General features: G+C 39.3%; 1 protein-coding gene across 1 annotated transcript; it reads right to left on the bottom strand.

Moving 5' to 3' along the window:
* Positions 1-703: 703 nt before the first annotated feature.
* tbc (trabuco) lies at positions 704-19,228 on the bottom strand. The gene is made up of 9 exons (XM_070219114.1): positions 18,617-19,228; positions 7,827-8,277; positions 7,284-7,503; positions 6,108-6,861; positions 5,245-5,583; positions 3,303-4,408; positions 2,351-2,655; positions 2,015-2,292; positions 704-1,948 (listed from the first exon to the last, which is right to left on the bottom strand). Exons 1-9 carry the CDS (start codon positions 18,633-18,635, stop codon positions 1,860-1,862), a joined length of 3,561 nt encoding a protein of 1,186 aa, XP_070075215.1. The 5' UTR covers positions 18,636-19,228; the 3' UTR covers positions 704-1,859.
* Between the last annotated feature and the right edge of the window lie 234 nt (positions 19,229-19,462).

The raw sequence follows: 19,462 nt of genomic DNA, 5'->3' as shown, positions 1-19,462 counted from the left end.
ATGCGACTGCGAGTCAAACAAACAGAAATGAAAGAAAATAAAATAAACGCAAGGCAAAATTAACTCTCAAGATAAGGCGGATTTCCCTTTTTTATATGGTCTACACTTGAAGAAATAAATATAAGTTATACAGAAAATTATAAAGAATCAAAATCTTATTATTAGATAATTTTGTAAATAGTTTGTTTAGTATTTTGGCGTTTTACTGAAGTTTTTCCTTTAAAAATGGAAGAAAAATAACCCTTCTTAAAATGTTGCAACTAGTTTTTAATGATGAGGTATTATATGCAACTTAGTTCAGCCAAGTTACAACGTGCTAATTAGTTAATGATCTATTATAACCAAGTTCCCCAAATGTCGGCGGAGTGTAACTGCGTTTCATTCATCCTCTTGCCAATCTGCCCAATAATCAATTTATTTCTGGGCCATTGGCAACTACGAGTGGCCGGGAATAGAAACTTAAAGGAAGGTCCGTCTTATCGCCGTGATAAGCAAAGATTGTTTACCTCAAAATTCAGTGGCAACAGGTTTACGCAGCGATCAGCTGATGGATCGGAATATATCGTACGTTCGATGATATATTGATGTTAATATATCTACCCATCCGCCACGAAAACTTCGGTTTTGATTAGCTATATATCGTATATGTGTTATTTTATTAATTCCGTTTCAAACATACCGACGTCATTTGCTTTGTACTTGTATACATTTATACTATATATATATATAATCATATTCATATTTTGGGGGTGTATATATATATATATTGTTGGTTTTTGTAATTGAGATAAAGTGGAGCCGAGGTATCGTATCGTCTACCTCCTGTTTGTCCCGGGAAAGGTACGTTTACAAAGAGTACAAGTATAATTAGGGTATAAAGATAATCCACAACATTTATACTCGGTGTAGAGAGAGAGATCACACAGTGGGGAAAATAGATATATAAATATGTATATTATATAAAAATAAGATACGATTAAATGAAGATGAAACTCGGTTTGGCCTGGCAGCTTAAAAGTACACATATATGTAGATAATAGACACACAAGATCCGACTATATGCCGTGTATATATGGATATTATAGGGTACTTGACTTATTGTTGCCTTGATTGTTACACACAATTGGATACTTTTCGCTGGTACAGAGTTTAGTTGCCTTTGCTTGGGTTTGCTTGAAAGTCGGGTTCGCTTTCGGAATTCTATATGTGTGTATTTTATTTATATTCTAACGTGCGATTTGCTAATACAGCCCCTTCAGATCAAAATCTTTAAGAACATCGATGATGGAAAAAATCTATAAACAATAAAGAGAGAAAATATCGATATTTATTTGAATTAGCTAAAATAAATAACACTGGTTGATCTGAAGTCACTGCTAAAACGCACTTTTCTTGTGTACATATATATTGATAATTTTTATTTGCCTTTGATATAATATGATATTTGATTTCTGTACAAAAAACCAGCACAGCACTGAAAACAAAAAGGTTCGAGTGCAGTGTGTGAGTAACAGTTGTCTATACAGTCGTATAAGGATTCATCTCGTATCGTATATATAAGTATAAGATTTCATTCTTTTGCTCAGAGTCTTTTGCATTTGCATTTGCTGCCCCTGTTTTCTGGTTTCCTCTATTTCTGGGGATATGCGTAGAGAGTTTAGGAAGAACTTACGTAGACATAAGAGTACAATTAACCATTAGGACTACAGTTACAGCTTCAGTTAGTGGGATTTCTTTGGTTTTCTTGGGTACGAATACTTTATAGCGAAGACATCGACATTGGCAAACGAAATTTGACTGAACTACGATCTAGATTCTAGCATAACGCCCCTATATAGTTGGGTTCTCCATGGGTTCCCCTACTTATTCTCGATGATCATCTGCAGCTGCAGGACCAGACTTCGGGCCAACTCGATCAACGCCTTGGTATTGTGGCGCTCGGCCATTTCTGAAATATTAATTACAATTTTATTAATATGATATAAATATATAATAGAATGTGTAGTGTTCCCACCATTGAAGAACTTGATGACATCGGTAAAGTCCATGCTGTTCGAGAGGATGATGTCGCGATAGGTCTCCAGTAGGGCCAGGGCCAAAAACAGGACAAAATGACTCGAGGCCACGTGCTTGGCCGCCCAAATGACCTCCCAAACTGCGAATACATCATCGTAGATTAACTCCCGCTTGAAGTCGAGCAGGAACCACCGGTAGCAGAAGTAGAAGTGCGTGTAGTCGCCGTTCGAGTCCATCAGTTCGTACATCTCCGAGTCGAGAATCTGGATGAGGGATCTATCGAGCACAGAAATTAATGAAATAATAATATAATAAAAATATTTTAAAGATTTACCTCATGTTGGCAAAGTGCATGTCCATGGCCCCGCCGCTGGGGAAGTTCTCGATCATGCGCTCCATGAGCTTGCAGAAGCAGCTGTAGCTGAGCGACTCGTCGTCGAAGATGACCAGGAGGGGCGCCACCAGGTCGCACATGCCCTGCATGTAGCCCACGTCCAGGTGCTCCCACACGTACGTGGAGATCACGTTGCGCAGCTTGTCCAGGTTCTCGTTGGCGAAGTACCAGTAGTTCCTGTCGCACCGCTGCACATCCTTCTCGATCCGATGCAGATTCAGGCCGAACTGCTCGAGAAGTTCGCTCTGAAAAGTTTGGAAATAATCATAAAACAAGTGTTCTAAAAAATCTATTAAAAAATAATACAAAAAAAATGTTAAAAAAAAAATTGTATTTAAATATTACGTATACGCCTAGTTGAATCTCTTCTTATTTGACGATTTGAAGTATTTTAGTATTATTAAAAATAAATTTAAGAAGGGTTTATGTAAGTTAAATTATTTAAAGGATTACCATTTAACTCTAACTTCTAAATATAAGCTTTACAAAAATCATATTACGTATACGCCTCATTAAACCATTTTTCAGAAGAGAACGTCGATTATTTAAAGATTTATAAAGATAATGATCTAGAGAAAAATCTATAAAAATAAGATAGAACTACTTTACACTCTAAAAAATCTATTAAACAAATAATAAAAAAAAGAGTTTTATAGATATTACGTATACGCCTAGTTGAATCGCTTCTTATTTGACTATTTGAAGTATTTTAGTATTATTTAATCTTAACATTACCACTTAACTCTAAATTCTAAAATAAAAATAAAAAAATAAACATATTACGTATACGCCCCATGAAACTATTTCTCAAGCGAAAATATAAATTTTTATAATTAATTTTAATGAAAACAGACCACAGAAAAATCTAAAAAAATAAGCTAGAGCTACTCACACTGTAGACACCTCCATTGGAGCTGGCTGGCGAGGGGCAGGCGGAGTTGGGCTGCGGCAGTGCATCCAGATTGACGCCTCCTCCTCCTCCTCCGCCGGCTACTTCTGCGGCCTGCTCCTCCACGGTCGGCATGCGGTCCGCCTCCTCCGCCCGGGGACTCCGCTGCTCCCAGTTGGCTATGTCCACGGAGGCCTTGGTAATGATGACGGCCGCCTTGGCCTGTTGCGATGTCGTCGGCCGCACTGCATCCTCGTCCTCCGGCAGCTGCAGATCGTCGGCACTCAGGTACTCGGGGCTGAGGACGCTGCGCGTGTCGCTGGTCTGCGGCTGGTGCCCGCCAGTGCCGCCAGGACCCACAGTCTCGTAGGAGGAGGCCGTGGAGTTGGAGGAGCAGCTGGGCTCCAGATTGAGTGGTTCCTCCGGCCTTGGCTCCTTGTTGCCCTCATCCTGCTTCTGCTCCTCCTCCTCATCCTCGTCCAGCTCATTAAAGTTATCACCCTCGTCCACGTGACCCGAATCCGTGCTGGTCTTCATGGCCCTGGGAATGGGCTTCACACTCAGGTGATGGCCACCAGTCGCCTCCTGCTGATGCAGCTGCTGCTGCTGCTCATCGAACTCCAGATCCCCAGGATCGGAAATATCGGAGATGTCCTCGAACACCTCGTTCTCCAGCTCGCCACCGGCCTCCAGATCCGCCGCCCTGACCGTCTTCTCATTGCCGGAATTACTGCCCGAACTCAGCTTGGCCACCGCCCGCGCCGTCTTCTCCTTCTCCCGCTGCTGCACAATGGCGTCCACCGCCAGCCACTCGCTCATCGTCGTCTCGTAGTAGTGCTTGCACGTCTCGTCCTGCTTCCTCCGCTCCTCCGCGGTGGAGCCGAAGGCATAGTGTCCCAGCAGATACGGCCACGCCTCCTGCCGCATCTCCGGCCGGACGCCCCCGTAGTAGATGATGCGGTAGAACTCCATCTCGTCCTCCATCACCCCGTCCTCGTGCAGCCCCTCCCAGCGCTCCCGGGTCAAACCGCGCTTCTCTGGAACCGATGTGCAGAGGGATTCGGTTGATTCCGTGGTTTCAGTACCTTCAGTTGCCTCAGTTGTTGTTCCTTCGAAAGATAAGATATGGTTCAATAATGTAGAGGACTTGGCCAATAAATAAAAAAATATTATATGGTCAGTTCCTGATTTTTCACCCGAAAAGAACAGTATTTTAATCAAAACAATGGAAATATTTATCCAAATATGGATTGTCATACCTTTCTAAACTCGTTGTTAAATTGGCAATCGATTAAAACCTGGACATTTTTATTTTTTTGGCCAAGTTACAGCAAATAGACAAACAGAAAGAAATTCAAAATTTTACCAAAAACCCAGGTTTTAATTTTTCACAAAAAAATAATTCGTTTTTTTACAGTAACAATTGAAGTATTGATCCAAATATGGATTGTCATACCTTTCTGAGCTCGTTATTAAATTTCCTATCGACTGGCATTTAAACCTGGACATTTTATTTTTTTGCCATTTTTCGTAAAAAATCATGAGGTACCCCCTTACAAAAAAAATGAAAATTTACGAAAATTTTATTTTTTCAAGATCACCCGGAAAGTGTCATGGATTTATTTATTATTTAGTTATCTGTTCAAAACGGTCTTTATTTTTCGTGTAGGACCATTTTTGGCAAAGTTACAGCAAAAAAACGAAAAGAAAAAATTCATTTTTTTACCTAAAACCAAGATCCCAATTTTTCACAAAAAAATAATTCGTTTTTTTACCGTAACAATGGAAGTATTGATCCAAATATGGATTGTCATACCTTTCTGAGCTCGTTTTTAAATTTCCTATCGATTGGAATTTAAACCTGGACATTTTATTTTTTTGCCATTTTTCGCAAAAAATTATGATGTAACCCCTTATAAAAAATGCAAAAATAGCCAATACCAACCTTCTGCCTCTCCGTCCGGCATAATCCTGGCGTGAACCAGCCCGGACAGGTGGGTGCGCACCGTGGTGAGGTGTCGACAGTAGGCCTTCCAGCCGTAGAAGGCCCGCGAGATGATCTGGCGGCGCATCGTGGAGCAGACCGCCTCGATGCTGGTGTTCTGCGACTGGACCAGCTGCTGTTGCTGCTGCTGCTGCTGGAGGGTCAGCGGCGACTCCAGCGGACACTGGTCGATGGAGAGGCTCTTGTTCGAGCAGTCGCTGCTGCCGGTGGTGGAGCAGCTGCTCAGCTGCGCCCGCCGCGGAGCACTGCGCACAAAGTCCAGGATCGAGTGGGCGGCAGCTTCAGCAACAATATGCAAAAATGTCATCATTATCATATGATACAAAACTTGGAAAAGAATCATTTTTAATCTCAACAAATATTTAAAAATATTTCTTTTTAAAAAACTAATAAAAAAAATCCAATATAAGGTAGTATAATTTAATTATTATTTAAAAAAAAATAATTCAATGTCCGGCGAAAGAAAATTTAATGGGTATTTAATTTCAGTTTTGTTTACTTCAAATATCTATACAACAAAATATTTAGTAATTGAATGAAAATATATTTTTATACATTTATTTTCTGATGAAGTAAATGGGTATTTAATTTCAGTTTTGTTTATTTCAAATATCTTTAAAAAAATTTAGTAATTGAAAAAAATACATTTTGTTTTTGTGTGTATTTGTTTTCTGAAGGAAATTTATTTTCCGATGAAGAAAATAATTTTCTTTTTTTATATTGCTACATCTGAATTTAATTCCTCAAATTTTTTCTTTGCAAAAAAAATGGTTAAGTTAATGTTAACTACTTAAATCACTCACCGAACTCCTCGTGGCGGCTTTTGCTGACGATGCGGAAGACGAAGTCGATGCCCGGATCCTCCGAAGGCGGCCCCGCCCCCGCCCCCGCCCCCGTCGCCTCTCGGACGGCGGGCAGGATGCGCCGGCGCATGTTCCTCTGCCAGAGGAGCATCTTGCCGATGCCGCGATGCGACCACAGCGGCGGATCCAGCTGGCCGTGGGGCAGGAGGCCCGTTTCCAGGCAGGTGAGGAACTGCTGCAGGTGTCCGCCCTCCGGGAAATGGATGGGCGGCCGCTGGACGCCGTCGTGGCCGACGAGGATGACGATGCCGCCGCTGTCCTCGCGGCGACTCTGGTGACAGTGCACGTAGACGATCTCGTCCACGTTGATGTTCAGGGCGTAGGCCCAGAAGAGGTCCTTGTCGATGTCCTCCTCCTCCTCCTCGGCGTAGCCGCCGTTCATCAGCTGGTTGGGCGTCCACTTGATCGTCAGCGTCTGGATGTGCTGGTGCAGACTCAGGTAGCCGGGCATCGGATTGGCCACCCCGTTGGGCAGCACGTGCACATTGTTCTTGCCGTAGAGCAGCGTGGCCTTGGCATTCTGGTGCAGCGACTCCACGTAGTCCTTGGCCACACTGGCCGAGGCGATCGACTTGAAGGAGCCGCTGCTCGCGTCGTCGGAGCTCGTGTTCAGGCTCCGCTTGAAGTTGATGATCGCCGGCCGGGAGCAGGTCGACGAGGATCGGCGGCACGAGCTGATCCGGTGGCGTTGCACCTGCGATTTTTGGGGATTAAAAATATATTATTTATTTACTAATCTGATATTCGTAGTAAGACATCATATTAACATCAACTGTAAGTTAGATTTTTAATTTGTATTTAAATTAAAGTATTTAATATTTATATGTATTTAATTAAATAAAAAATAAGCTAAAAAAATTTTAAATCAAAGCACAAACTATTTTTTTAATATATTAATAAAACGTAAAATAATTTGGACATGAAATTAAATTTTTCAAAATATAGGTATATTATTATACCTATTATATTAATAATATATATTTAGAAATTGAAATCTAAATTATGGGTATACTATATAATTATAATCTAATATATATAATAATATTTATTTAAAAATATTTAAATTAAAGTCTTAACGATATATTTAATTTTCATTAATTGTACGACTTTTCTCACCAGTTCATCTGCATGCGGATCGGTCCAATAGTGATCCGCCGTCTTGGCCCGCGTAAATTCCAGGGCACAAGGACCCACCAACAAGGAGCTGAGAATGGATCCATAATCCGGATCGGCGACCAGGGAGTCGCGATCGTAGAAGCTGCTGGCATTGCAAACCAGATACTCGATGATTTTGGTGAGTCGCTTCTCGTAGAGCGCCAACCGAATCCACAAATATCTGGGGGTGAAAATACGAAAATATATATAAATATTAACAAATTTATAAAGTAATAAAACTAAAATACTATTACAATGATTATGAAATTTTGGCTATTTAATGGTTTGTCAAAACATCATTTAATACAATGAAATGTGGTATTTATATTTTTCTTTTGTTAAAAATTAAACTCCAGAAATACGTAACTGCTTTTAAGTTGTATAATAAAATCAGCAAGTTAAAAATTAGTTTCTCTTGGATTTCAAGTTGTTTCAAAATGTACAAAATTTAGGAAATTCCATTATTTTATTACGAAATTAAATTAAGAAATTTCTGAAACTCACTTCATGCTGGCCAAGGACATGCTGGAGGTGCTGGCACTGACGCTGATGGAGGCGGAGGCGGAGGAGGTGCTGGCCACCGCATTGTTGCCGGTGGACATCGAGTTGCTGCTGCTCTTCTTGAGCATCGGCGGTCGCTGGAAGCTGTCGCTGCTGCTGGAGGACCTCTTGCTCGGGTCGTTGGCCTCGATCTCCTGCACCATTTTGCTGATGTGCTCCGCCTCCGGACAGCTCTTGGCGATCTTGTGCAGCAGCGCCGTCGTCGAGGAGGTCTTGAATAGCCCAAGAGCCCGGCGACGGAGTCCCTGGCTCAAACAGGCCTCCACAGCGCCGCACAGCGACGTCACCGAGCTGCTCTCCTCGTGGACGTACTTCTTGGTCACCGCCTCCTCCATCAGCTGCTTCACCTCCTTCTTCACGGTGGCTATCAGCCGCTCCTTGAAGTCGGAGCCATCTGGAAAGGGAAAGTAATGTAAAGAGAAGGGCATCCCTTAGTTTTTGTCTAATATAATAAATAAAAAATATAAAAAATCCCCTAAAGATTTTTATTTTATTTATTACTAAGTCTAATAGATTTTCTTTTTCTATAAACTAATATATATCGTTTCCATAATATTGTAAAATAATTATTTAGTACATGAAAAACACAAGAGCTGTTATGTCGATAATAACAAAATATGTATTTCTTTATATAATTTATTTTTAGATTTAATAGATTTTCCTTGTCAGTGAACTAAAAGATAAAAAACATAAAAATCCCAAGAACTATCCTTAAATTGGATATAAAATCTTATTTTATTTACTTTTTTTTCAGATTTAAAAGATTTGCCTATGTTGTGAACTAAACCAATATTTTCATTGTAATTATTGCTTCAAACTTTCAAAATCAAATTTTGTGCAATAAAAATGTCAAAAATGAGTCGCACAAAAAAATAATCATTTCCATCATAAAAACGTAAGTCCATACAGACAATCGCCGTGATAAAATGATCTTATCTATATTCATAAAGGTCACCGGTGACTGATAGTCAATCAAGGCAATCGATTAAACGCCAAATGGTACGTGATTATTATTGTTTCCCTCATTTTGTAACCGATAAATTACAATTACTCGTTTTCCACCCCCCTAAAAGCAAACTATTTTATATTTAGAATCCTCAAAGGGATATTCGTGTCGCGGAAATTCGATCGTTGCGCAACACGAATAGGTAATTTTAATGAATACAAAATAATAGTAATGTTTGACAAACCCCTGCTATTACATTATTACATTACACATTACACATTACACATTACACGTCGGATGAAAAGTAAACCCCGCCGGGTCCTAAAACGAAATCACAGCGCCAACGCCCAGTAAACATTGACCCCCCTGCGCTATATCCTGTATATATATATATAAGGTCCGTATGTCCTGAATGTTCGTCCTGCAGTCTGCGAAACTCAATATGTCCACCATGTGTTGACTGCCGCCCCTCAAACGCCATCGCCATCGTCATCCATTCCCCCGGCTAAAATGCTAATGGCATTTGCACTCAAAACTCATGATGGCCTCCGGCCACGTATAATTTCATTTTCATTTTCATTAATTGTTTTCCATTTGGAGCGACGGACAGGACAGCGCAGGAAAGGAAACGAAAGGACATCTAGGGGTATCTGGTGGATATACAGATACAAGTACAAATGCAGATACACTCACAAATCCACCCAGATGATGGATGATGAATAATGCGAATCGGTCGAGGGATTCGACTTCTAAATGGAAATAGATGCAGAATGGGATGTGTGCAAATCTAATGGACAGGTCATAAAATACGCCAATGCAAGGCCATAAATAAACGGAAATTATGATCCTCAGATGGAATCTCTTTAATTTGAAATTCTAATGGTTGAACGGTGATCTTTTGGCAAAGGATTTCTTATTTACCTAATCGTTGCTTAGTATATCATAATTTACTATTTTGGTATACCTTTTATTTAATGTATTGTATATTAATATATAATTTTAAAAATATTTTTTATTATGAATATTTTAATATTTACATTTTATAACATGAGTTCAAAATATCGTTATTTATTTTGTATTATTTTGGTATATCATTTAACCTTACATGAATTTATCATCATTTTATCACAAATTCATTTAAAAGAACTATAGCTTGAAAACATTTTTTAATTTTTTGTTTTTTAAGTATTAAATAAAAAGGTCATTATAATTTTGGAAAGTATTTCAAGTTCAAATTGCACTAAAAAAAATCTATTTCATATAAAAGGGAAAGAAATAATGAGTAAAACAATGAGCAACAAAAAAAGCCATTTGATTGCGATACAAAAAGTAGGTCAATATTCTATCGAAATCCTAATTAGGGATCGTAAAAAAGCTTCATCTATTTTCTACCAAATCGATGGCGGAATGGATATTGGTTTTGGGGTTTCCCGGATGCACTTCCCACTGGCAACTTGATGGTCCTCGCCCACTGAGCTGGGTTCATTATGCTGGATGTGGATGGGTGATGGGGGATGTGGATGTGGATGGTGGGGCAGTGGTTCTGTGGCTCTGTGGCGACAACAAAGTGCTCGCTGTCTGGAACGCCGACCGCGTTGTCGCCATTCCGTGTCCTTGGCGGTGGGAGGAGATGGGTGTAGATGGGTGGTTGTGGGTGGCAAAACCAATGGGTGGCTGGCCCCCGCATTTTAATTGCTGCTCTTTTGTTGCACCATTTTAATTTTGCATTTGACACTTGTTGTTAGTTTCCCTTTCTCCCACTTCTCCATGTAATTAGCATTTAAATGCACACAGCACGGGCAGCCTTGGCAACAAGTTTTAATAACTCCATTTTCCCCATCGTGCCGGGGAAATGCAAATATGTTGGCGCGAAAGCGGAGAAAGTGGAGAGAAAGTTTTATACGAGTGTACACCTCCCTTGCCATTTGCCATCTGCCATTTGCTATTTGCTTTTTGCTGATTTGTTTATTTATTTGTTTGCCTGGCCTCTGTTGACGCGGCCAAATGAAAGTAAATACTAAGAGATACTCGGATAATTGCACAGTACTTGTAGAACGTAGCTTTGAATAAATTAAGTTAGCTAAAACATTGTAAATGGTATTTGTAAAGTGTACACTGTTAACTGTTTTTTTTTTTCAGTGTGCCATCGACATTTGCGCTGGCCACGAAAGTAAGTTGGAAACCCTTTGGGACTCAACAGCCGGAGCAGCATCATCAATGGGAAGGGAGATGGGATGAGCGGGGGGGTCACCTCCACGGTGACCTTGATGGTCTTGGTCTTGGCCAGCGATTATCCCGCCGGGAGAGGCGGAGGCTGTAGGTCAGCACACACAATAATAGGTGGCAGAGCAAGCCATAAAAGCCGTCCTTAAAGTTCCCGGCGTTGGTTACACATTTTACACATTGCCCCTTAAATTTATTTAAATATTATATAAATAATATATTTGTACATTTAAATATTTATATATATTTAAAATAAAACAAAGAAGTGGATTAGATTAAAATGAATTTATTAAGAGTCGTAAATAATTTTTAAACTCATTATTAAAATGTAAAAAAAGAATAAACCTCATTTTTAAAATGTAAAAAATAGAATTAAAACATTTTAAAACATTTTTAAAATTAAAATGGCCATAGAAATATCCTGGTTTTTAAAATCACTTTTATCAAAATAGGTGTATAAAAGTATGCAACAATATATGATATGATATGATTTCATACAAAAAGACGAAGTACTTTTAGTTCGGGTATCTGAAAATTTCTCAGCCAATTTAAATGCCAATTAAAAGCTCCTTTTAAAAGTCCACATGCCAGCTTTAAATTTCCTTTGCCCACCTGGCGTATGGGCAATCAATCAGGAGGGCAAGTGAAAATCAAAATCAAAATGAAAATGAAAATCCGAGAGGAAGCCAATCCCACAAAATTCGTTTTAGAATCCCCGTGGCAAGTGGAAAAGGAAACTCTCGAGCAACAGAATCCAGAAGCCCTGCAAGAAACTTTATCAATTATCCCCAGGAACAATCAAGAGCGAAATTTGCCGCAGTGAAAATCAATTTCAGTTTGTGCCAAGTTCTGGGAAACAGGGTAACAGGGCAGCATAGAGGGTGTCTTCGTCCTTCGTCCTAGAAGAGTGGAGTCCTCTTCCTGTAATCGTAAATTCATTTGCCCCACCAAATAGCAATTGATGGCTTAAACAGGCTTAATAACCATTTTGGGCCACACACACGCACCCAAGGTCGAACCTTAATTAAGGGGAGGTGGAAAATGGGGGAAAATCGGTGGGAAAATCGGGGGTCCTTCCCCTTCGTGTGGTTGGCTATTCCTGGCCAGCAGCAGCATTTTAAATAAAATGTTTCTATTTTCATCGCCCCGAAAATCCGTTTTGCTGTTCGCTGGTCCGCATTTTGCTCGTCCTGCCACCCGATATTTTTGTATTTTTCGACCTGGACGCGGTTATAGATGTTTCTGAGGTTTCGTTTAATTTCGGTTTTATGACCCTGAACCGCTTTTGTGGCTGTAACAAGGAGTGATGGCGAATTAAATGGATTCTTCTTACATTTTCTTTAAGAGGCTTTTGGTTTTCTTAAAAATCCTTTAAAGAAATCAAATATATAACATAAACTTTTATAAAACCCCAAAAACATTCTTATTTGATTCATTCTTAATGACTTTCCCGTCTGGCAACTTTCACAACTATTAATTTCCGTTTGAATAGCCATACATTGTTCAAACGCTTTTATCTAAAATCAAAATCTAAGCACATGGCTGCAAATATGTAGGTTTATACATATGTGTGTACAGCCTGTGAGTTTATTAAACTGACAACTATTTTTATGGAATTAAGCTAAAGACTTAAGTGGACAAAAGGCAGTGGCAATTTCAGGCAGAGAAAGTTTTGAATCTGCAATTAAAATAGTTAAATAGTTACTAACTATTTGTGAGCTTTCTACACACTTTCGCTATGTTCATTCAATTTTCTTTATAATTTTATTTGAGTATCTATCTCATTAAACGACATTGTATCGGATAGACATCTGTTGTTTCTGTTTTTTCGGGGCTTGCTATCTCGCAGAAAATGTAGAAACACCCGCATAAGCTGATAACTAAATAAATATATACATGGCCAGAAACTGCGACATTAATTACGCTCTAATGTATTTGTACATATTGTGTGTGTTTTGGGCCCCAACACGCAAACTGCATTAAGTGCGGCTTGTTCGCATTCGAGTAGACCGCAGCCAGACCGGAGGAAAACGTTGACTCGATTTTCCCGGGAAAATCCCAGGAGAGGGCAATCGAAGTTTAGGGGGAGACTGAGGACCGAGAGACCCTTAATTGAACGGAATCGGCGGGCAAAATTAATGTCTGAGTGCGCTTAAATAACCTCGAATCCACAATCACAAGGAATGTTATTAGCTTCATTATTAAGGTCTTGTGCCTTGCCATGTTTCTGTTCAAATCAGCTAGTTCGTATTAAAAACAATTTTTGGTAAAAAATCATGATGTACCGCATAATAAAAAAGAAAACAAAAACCTAATTTCCAAATTTTCACAAAAAAATAATTCGGTTTTTGGTCATAACAATGGTCCAAATATGGATTGTCATACCTTTCTGAACTCGTTATTAAATTTAGAATCGATTGGCATTTAAACCTGGACATTTTATTTTTTGGCCATTTTTTGCAAAAAAATCATGAGGTACCCCCTTATAAAAAAATGGAAGATTGACAAAAATTTTATTTTTTCAAGATCACCCGGAAAGTGTCATGGTTTTTTTTTCTTGTTTAGTTATCTGTTCAAAACAGTATTTATTTTTCGTGTAGGACCATTTTTGGCCAAGTTACAGCCAAAAAACGAAAAGAAAAATTCCATTTTTGTACCAAAAATCCAGATTTTAATTTTTCACAAAAAAATAATTCGTTTTTTTACCGTAACAATGGAAGTATTGATCCAAATATGGATTGTCATACCTTTCTGAACTCGTTGTTAAATTTCCAATCGATTGTCATTTAAACCTGGACATTTTATTTTTTTGCCATTTTTCGTAAAAAATCATGATGTACCCCCTTATAAAAAAATTGAAAATAGTCGAAAATTTTATTTTTTCAAGATCACCCGGAAAGTGTCATGGATTTATTTATTATTTAGTTATCTGTTCAAAACAGTATTTATTTTGCGTGTAGGACCATTTTTGGCAAAGTTACAGCAAAAAAACGAAAAGAAAAAATTCTAGCTTCTACCAAAAATCCAATAAAATTCATCAAATTCAATTCCACGCACTGTGAAAATACTATGCACACCAACTGAAAAAGAAATTGCCAACATCTTTTCAGTTCTGGGAAAAATGTAAATATACATTAAAGATAATCCCTTTAAGAGTTAAACGTGCCGTTTCCCACCTACAAAAGTGATTTTCAATGCTGTGAAAATTGCAAAAAAACAGGGATAAGCTGGGGAATCTGTGCAGTTTTCCCGTAAATGAAATACCAGAGACGGAATCTTTTCGCAGTTAAGTTGGCGGGGCTTCTCGAGGATCGAGGCGATGGAGCCTGCAGTTTTTACACCCACGCTTCGGGCAAATGCAATTTGTTGGTCTTTGCAATTAAAATTATATGCGCTGGGCTCTCAACAGTTTTCTACGCGCCCCGGCTCGATTGACCTCTGAACTTTGCGCTAATTCTCCTTCTGTTCGCCGGAGAAAAGCGGGCAAAAACTTGCAGTTCTTCCTTCGCCGTGGGCGTTTTGCAGTCAAGTCTATGCAAAGCAAACATTGCACGGGGCATTTAAGCAGCTTACGATGGAGGAAGGAGCAGCAATCTGAATCTGAATCTGAGCAATTTGCGCTCGAACAAGCTGGCAAGCTGGAAAGCAACCGCCCACCGGAATGCCTAATTAGGCCGAGGAGAAACGGCAACAGAAACAGAAACAGAAACAGTTGCATTTCCTATTTTCCATTTGCCATTTCGAATGCATCAAGTGCAGGGCCAGCAAAGGTCAGAGGGCGTGGGTGAGGCACATACATACATATATGATTGGGTGACGCATGATGGATGCACTGACCTTAAACACGACCCACGACTTTTGGCGCTCGATTAAACTCGGATTAAATCGCAAGAAATGCGTCAAAAAGCATTTTATTTCATTTTAAACTTTATTTATTTTTATAAAAATATTTACTAAAAATATATTTATTCCCTTAATGTTTTTTAAAGGGTTTCTGCAGGTTTTCGACTGCTAAATCGAATAATCTCTGATTAAATCGCAGAAAATGCGCCAAAAAGCAGGCAACAGTTTTGTGATATCTATATTTATTTTATATTTACTAAATAAATTCCTATAATATTTTTTTAAAGAGTTTCTTCAGATTTTCGACTGCCTTACAAGCTTTGGCATTTTTTTCCAACGAATTTCTATCTGATGACATTCATCTGTCCATCCAACTATCAGTTCCAAAAAAGAATGGCCAAACAATGCGATTTCTTTTCCAGGCATTTGATTGACATTTAGGAATGTTCCCCTTTGAAGAACTTGTGCTATTTGATTGCCCTCCCACCCCCACCCCCTTGAGTCTTTGATGTCCTTGGCAAAGGACCAACTTTCGGGACACAACTGGTGTATCGAGAGGGTCTGCTGTAAAAAGAGCTAAAAGGGGAGCAGAGCAAACGGGCTGACATGAAATTAATGATGACCAGACAGTGGATTTTTAATTTTGAAGGAGCCTAGCCTGGGCTTTAATATTAATGGCTCTGACAGGACGCAGGACACACGCACGTCAGGATAACGACTCTGTCGCTGACAGTAAGCCCACACTTTGATGGCTTTGTCATGAAAGACAGAAGGACGTGCCCGGAACATATGGTCTTTAAATTGTGGCACCAAATGTACCCTCTACTTTTAACAAAGAATTTATAATTTTATGTGTCATAAAAATAAAAAAAAAAGAATGAAATTCGAAATAATTTTTAAAGGTGTCTAAAAGTAGGCAACAATATATTTTCTCTCCCTAAATCCAAAGGAAAACCACTTATAAATTCTATTGTAAGCCCCAACCACTAAATAGCATTTAATATTTAAAAATAAGATACTCTTTAGTGCCAGCATACTCTGAAAATCGACGAGAAGTATGCAATACTTTGTGACCAGTGCTTTTACACACACGTGCCCCTCACACACAGACACTCACACACTCGCACAAGCAGGGCTTTCCATTTGACCTCTGTTACTTTTACTGTCAACGGGGCGTTAAGTGCACGGTCGTATGTACTTTGGGGTGGACCAGCCGTTTTTAATAACCCATATGTCACTTATTACTCTATATTGGCACTTGTTGAACGAGGAACGTGTAGCTTAAAAACCCAATTAATACTCACAAATTTGCATATTTATGCTCTTAAATTTGATATTTCTGTATACACCGAAATCTCTGCAGTTTTAAATCTCTTTATTGGGTGTCAAAAAGTATGCTATGATATATTTTTAATTGAAAAAAGTGCCAAAATACATTGCCCTATTTTTTATAGCATACTTTTAGACACTTTTTTAATTTACATTAATATCAGACTTCAAGAAATTATTTTTCTTCGCCAAATTTCAATTTGTTTATTAAAATAAAATTCAAAATTTTGTAATTTCCTTCTCAACCCATTTCAGATGACTTCTTTTCTTTTTGCGACCCACTCTGATCTCAGAATATGCGGCAATGGGCGACATTGAGCCAGAACTCAGCCAAGTCAATCCCATCGAGGCCGACTTGAGTCCACCGCTCACCATTCACCATTCACAGCTCACAGCTCTTGGCTTTTAGCTAATGTCATAATTGAGCAATTGATGATGGCCACATCATCATCATCAACATTGCCAGGCGATGGCCACGTCATCGGGAATATCGCGAAGTGGGCGGCTGTGGGTTGGGCGAATGGCAAGGCCGAGCAGCTAAAACATAAACAAACGCCCCCGCCTTGACTACGGCATACGGCACATTGGAATTGCCGCCTTTCGATGCCACCAATGCCAATCGAGGTTCATTCATAAAAGTTTTACGCCCGTGCTCATCAGCCAGCTTCCCAGTTGGACGAACGGAACCCCCGCTGACCTAAGGTCCCAGAACGCCGGACATTGGACTACAGTCCGGCGAATCCCGGGAGTAGAATGACCACGGGATGTCCGTCCTGTCTGGCACAGGAGATACCGATGGGGATCGAGCGGGGACCTAAGCAGACATGGCTTAAAACAGCCGACATAAATAGTATAGAAACTGTCAGTAAATTCGTTATTGTCTAAATATTAAAAAAAAATTGTATTTATAATTTTAAAACCCTAATTATTATGTCGATTAATAAATAAATATTTTGTCAATTATTTAATTTAATCGCTTAAGTAATTAAGGTTGTAAATAACTATATTCTTTATATTTGCAACTTTTCCATATTTTTGAAATATTTACAAACAATGAATAAAATACCAGTGATCCTGAAAAAATTAACTTTGAAATAAAAATGTCTTTTACTTTAAATGAAAATATTATTTTAAGTCAGCAGTTAAATATTTACTTTTAAAGAAATAAAAATAAAATCCAAAAATTACTTTTGATTTATTTTAAGCAATTGCTTTCATAAAAAACGGAAGCCTGGGCCAAAGGCTAAAAGTCAGGGTCAGAGAGCAGGTGAATAAATCGAATTAAAATATTAAATTAAATTATAGAAGCAATTAAGCCAGTTTACCTGTTGCTTTAATCAAATTAAAAGCACTTTCAGTGGCTGGAATACGAGTGGCCGCCACTCCACTTGCACTCCATCCACGGAAAATGAGGGGGATAGAGAGGGGGCTTATCCTTATCCCAACGGCACATAGATAAATTGTGCAAAGAAAGGCGGGCCAGAGTAAATTGCCTGGCCGAGGAGCCGAGCATACATATTTGTGTCCTTGACTGTGTGTGACTGGGAAGTTAAAGCAGTTGCATTGATTGCCAGGGATTAGGATTACCGGGAAATGCAGCCATAAACCCGCCATCCACCATCCACCACCCACAATCCGCCACCCAGCTGACAAAAGCCTGCACAAGTCCTGCACACCTGAATGAATAATATCATATATATATGAAATATGATATGGTATATGGTTTATGGGTATATATATTTGCATATGAAGCTTTCATCGCTTTAGCCGCTGCGAGCGGGCGGAGTCACGAAATTCTTGCGAAATTATAAAATATGAATAGCGATGCCCGAGTGCAGAAATGCAGGAATAATCTGGCCACCACACGTGTTCACGTATCATATATATAAATATATATATATATAAAATAATATTATAATGTATCCAAATCATCAGCCCAACATTATTTTAGTATGTACATTTACTTATTAATATTAATATTTAATATAATTCAGCTGTACTTTTTGTACCTCGCAGACATTGTTTACCATTCGCCATAAATTAAAACTGCGTCTTTGTGTTACAAGGCAAAAACAAAAGGCAGTCATGGGGTTTTAATGCGTATCACTCATACGCCCCGTTTGCCGTTTGTTAAACTTTTGTTTAGCGAAGTACAAGAAACACAAAAAAGCGAGTTGGAAAATATAATAAAATTATTAAGAAAGGTTATTTTACATATTCTTTGACTATAGCAATTGTTTTTAAAATTTCATAATATTTAAGGGCACTTTATTATGTGAAAATCAGACAGACAGGATTTTATAACTTTTTAAATTGAGATTTTTGTTAGGATGTGTACAAAATCAAGTAAGGGTTTCGGTCGGTTTTCAGGTGCCGATCACTTTTTTATTACCTGCACTGGTTTGCACCATTTCGTGGCGTTCGTAGCGTTTTCCTGGCTGCGCGTGGGCGTGTGTTTGGGGCTTGCGGAGATTGCCCAAAGCTTTTCGCCGTAATTCCGTTCCTCTTCACGCGCGCGTAAAATGTATTTCGAAAATTTGTATTTGTTTTGCGTATGCCGACGAGAGCAAAGTGTCGCCTGTGGCAGCGTGCGTTTTCCTCTTCGCTTTTCCTCCGCGATTTTCCTTTACTTTTCCTTTCTTTCCTTTACTTTCCTTTCCTCTCCTTCTTTTTTTTTTTGTTGTTTTCCAACTAGTTGCTGTTGTGTTGTCCCTTATAAATAATTTGGCTGCCGCCGCAGGAAGGGGGGTGGTGGGGCAAAGACTTTCGCCTCCCGCTCGCCCATTTGGAGGACGAACTTGGACTTAACTAGCGCACACAGTGACTCACTTACTCACTGCTGCCTCACTGCCTTGCTGACCAACTGAACTAGCTGGGCTGCCAAGCCAGCAGCAAACTCAGAGGCTAGAAAGCCAGCGACAACGGAACAGAAAAAAAAAACAGGCAAATCGGATGCTTTTCCAGGCTTCTTTTTCCCCACGAAGAGCGCCGAGTGTGCACGCGACCAACTCCGCAGCGAAACTGAAGCGGAAACTGAAACTGAAATCGAAATGAAAGCCGAAATGTAAGACGGCAGGCCAGCAACATCGGCGGCAGCAACATGAGCCTGGGAAACGCGAGCAACATCAGTGCAGACAGCAGGAGCAACAATTACAACAGGACGGCTTAAAGGAAGCTAGAAAAAAAATAATAAAAATATTTATTTCAAAAATATATGCTGTAAATAAATTCTGTATAA

Source organism: Drosophila takahashii, chromosome X, assembly GCF_030179915.1.
Source record: "Drosophila takahashii strain IR98-3 E-12201 chromosome X, DtakHiC1v2, whole genome shotgun sequence".
Classification (NCBI taxonomy): Eukaryota; Metazoa; Arthropoda; class Insecta; order Diptera; family Drosophilidae; genus Drosophila; species Drosophila takahashii.
The sequence above is the reverse complement of the archived record's forward strand: the minus strand, read 5'-3'. Positions and strand labels throughout refer to the sequence as shown.

Excerpts from the sequence above, each read along its gene's own strand:
- tbc (XM_070219114.1), bottom strand. Across the intron at positions 6,862-7,283 it reads ATCCGCATGCAGATGAACTG|GTGCAACGCCACCGGATCAG; the intron begins GTGAGAAAAGTC and ends CAAAAATCGCAG. Across the intron at positions 4,409-5,244 it reads GCCGGACGGAGAGGCAGAAG|GAACAACAACTGAGGCAACT; the intron begins GTTGGTATTGGC and ends TATCTTTCGAAG.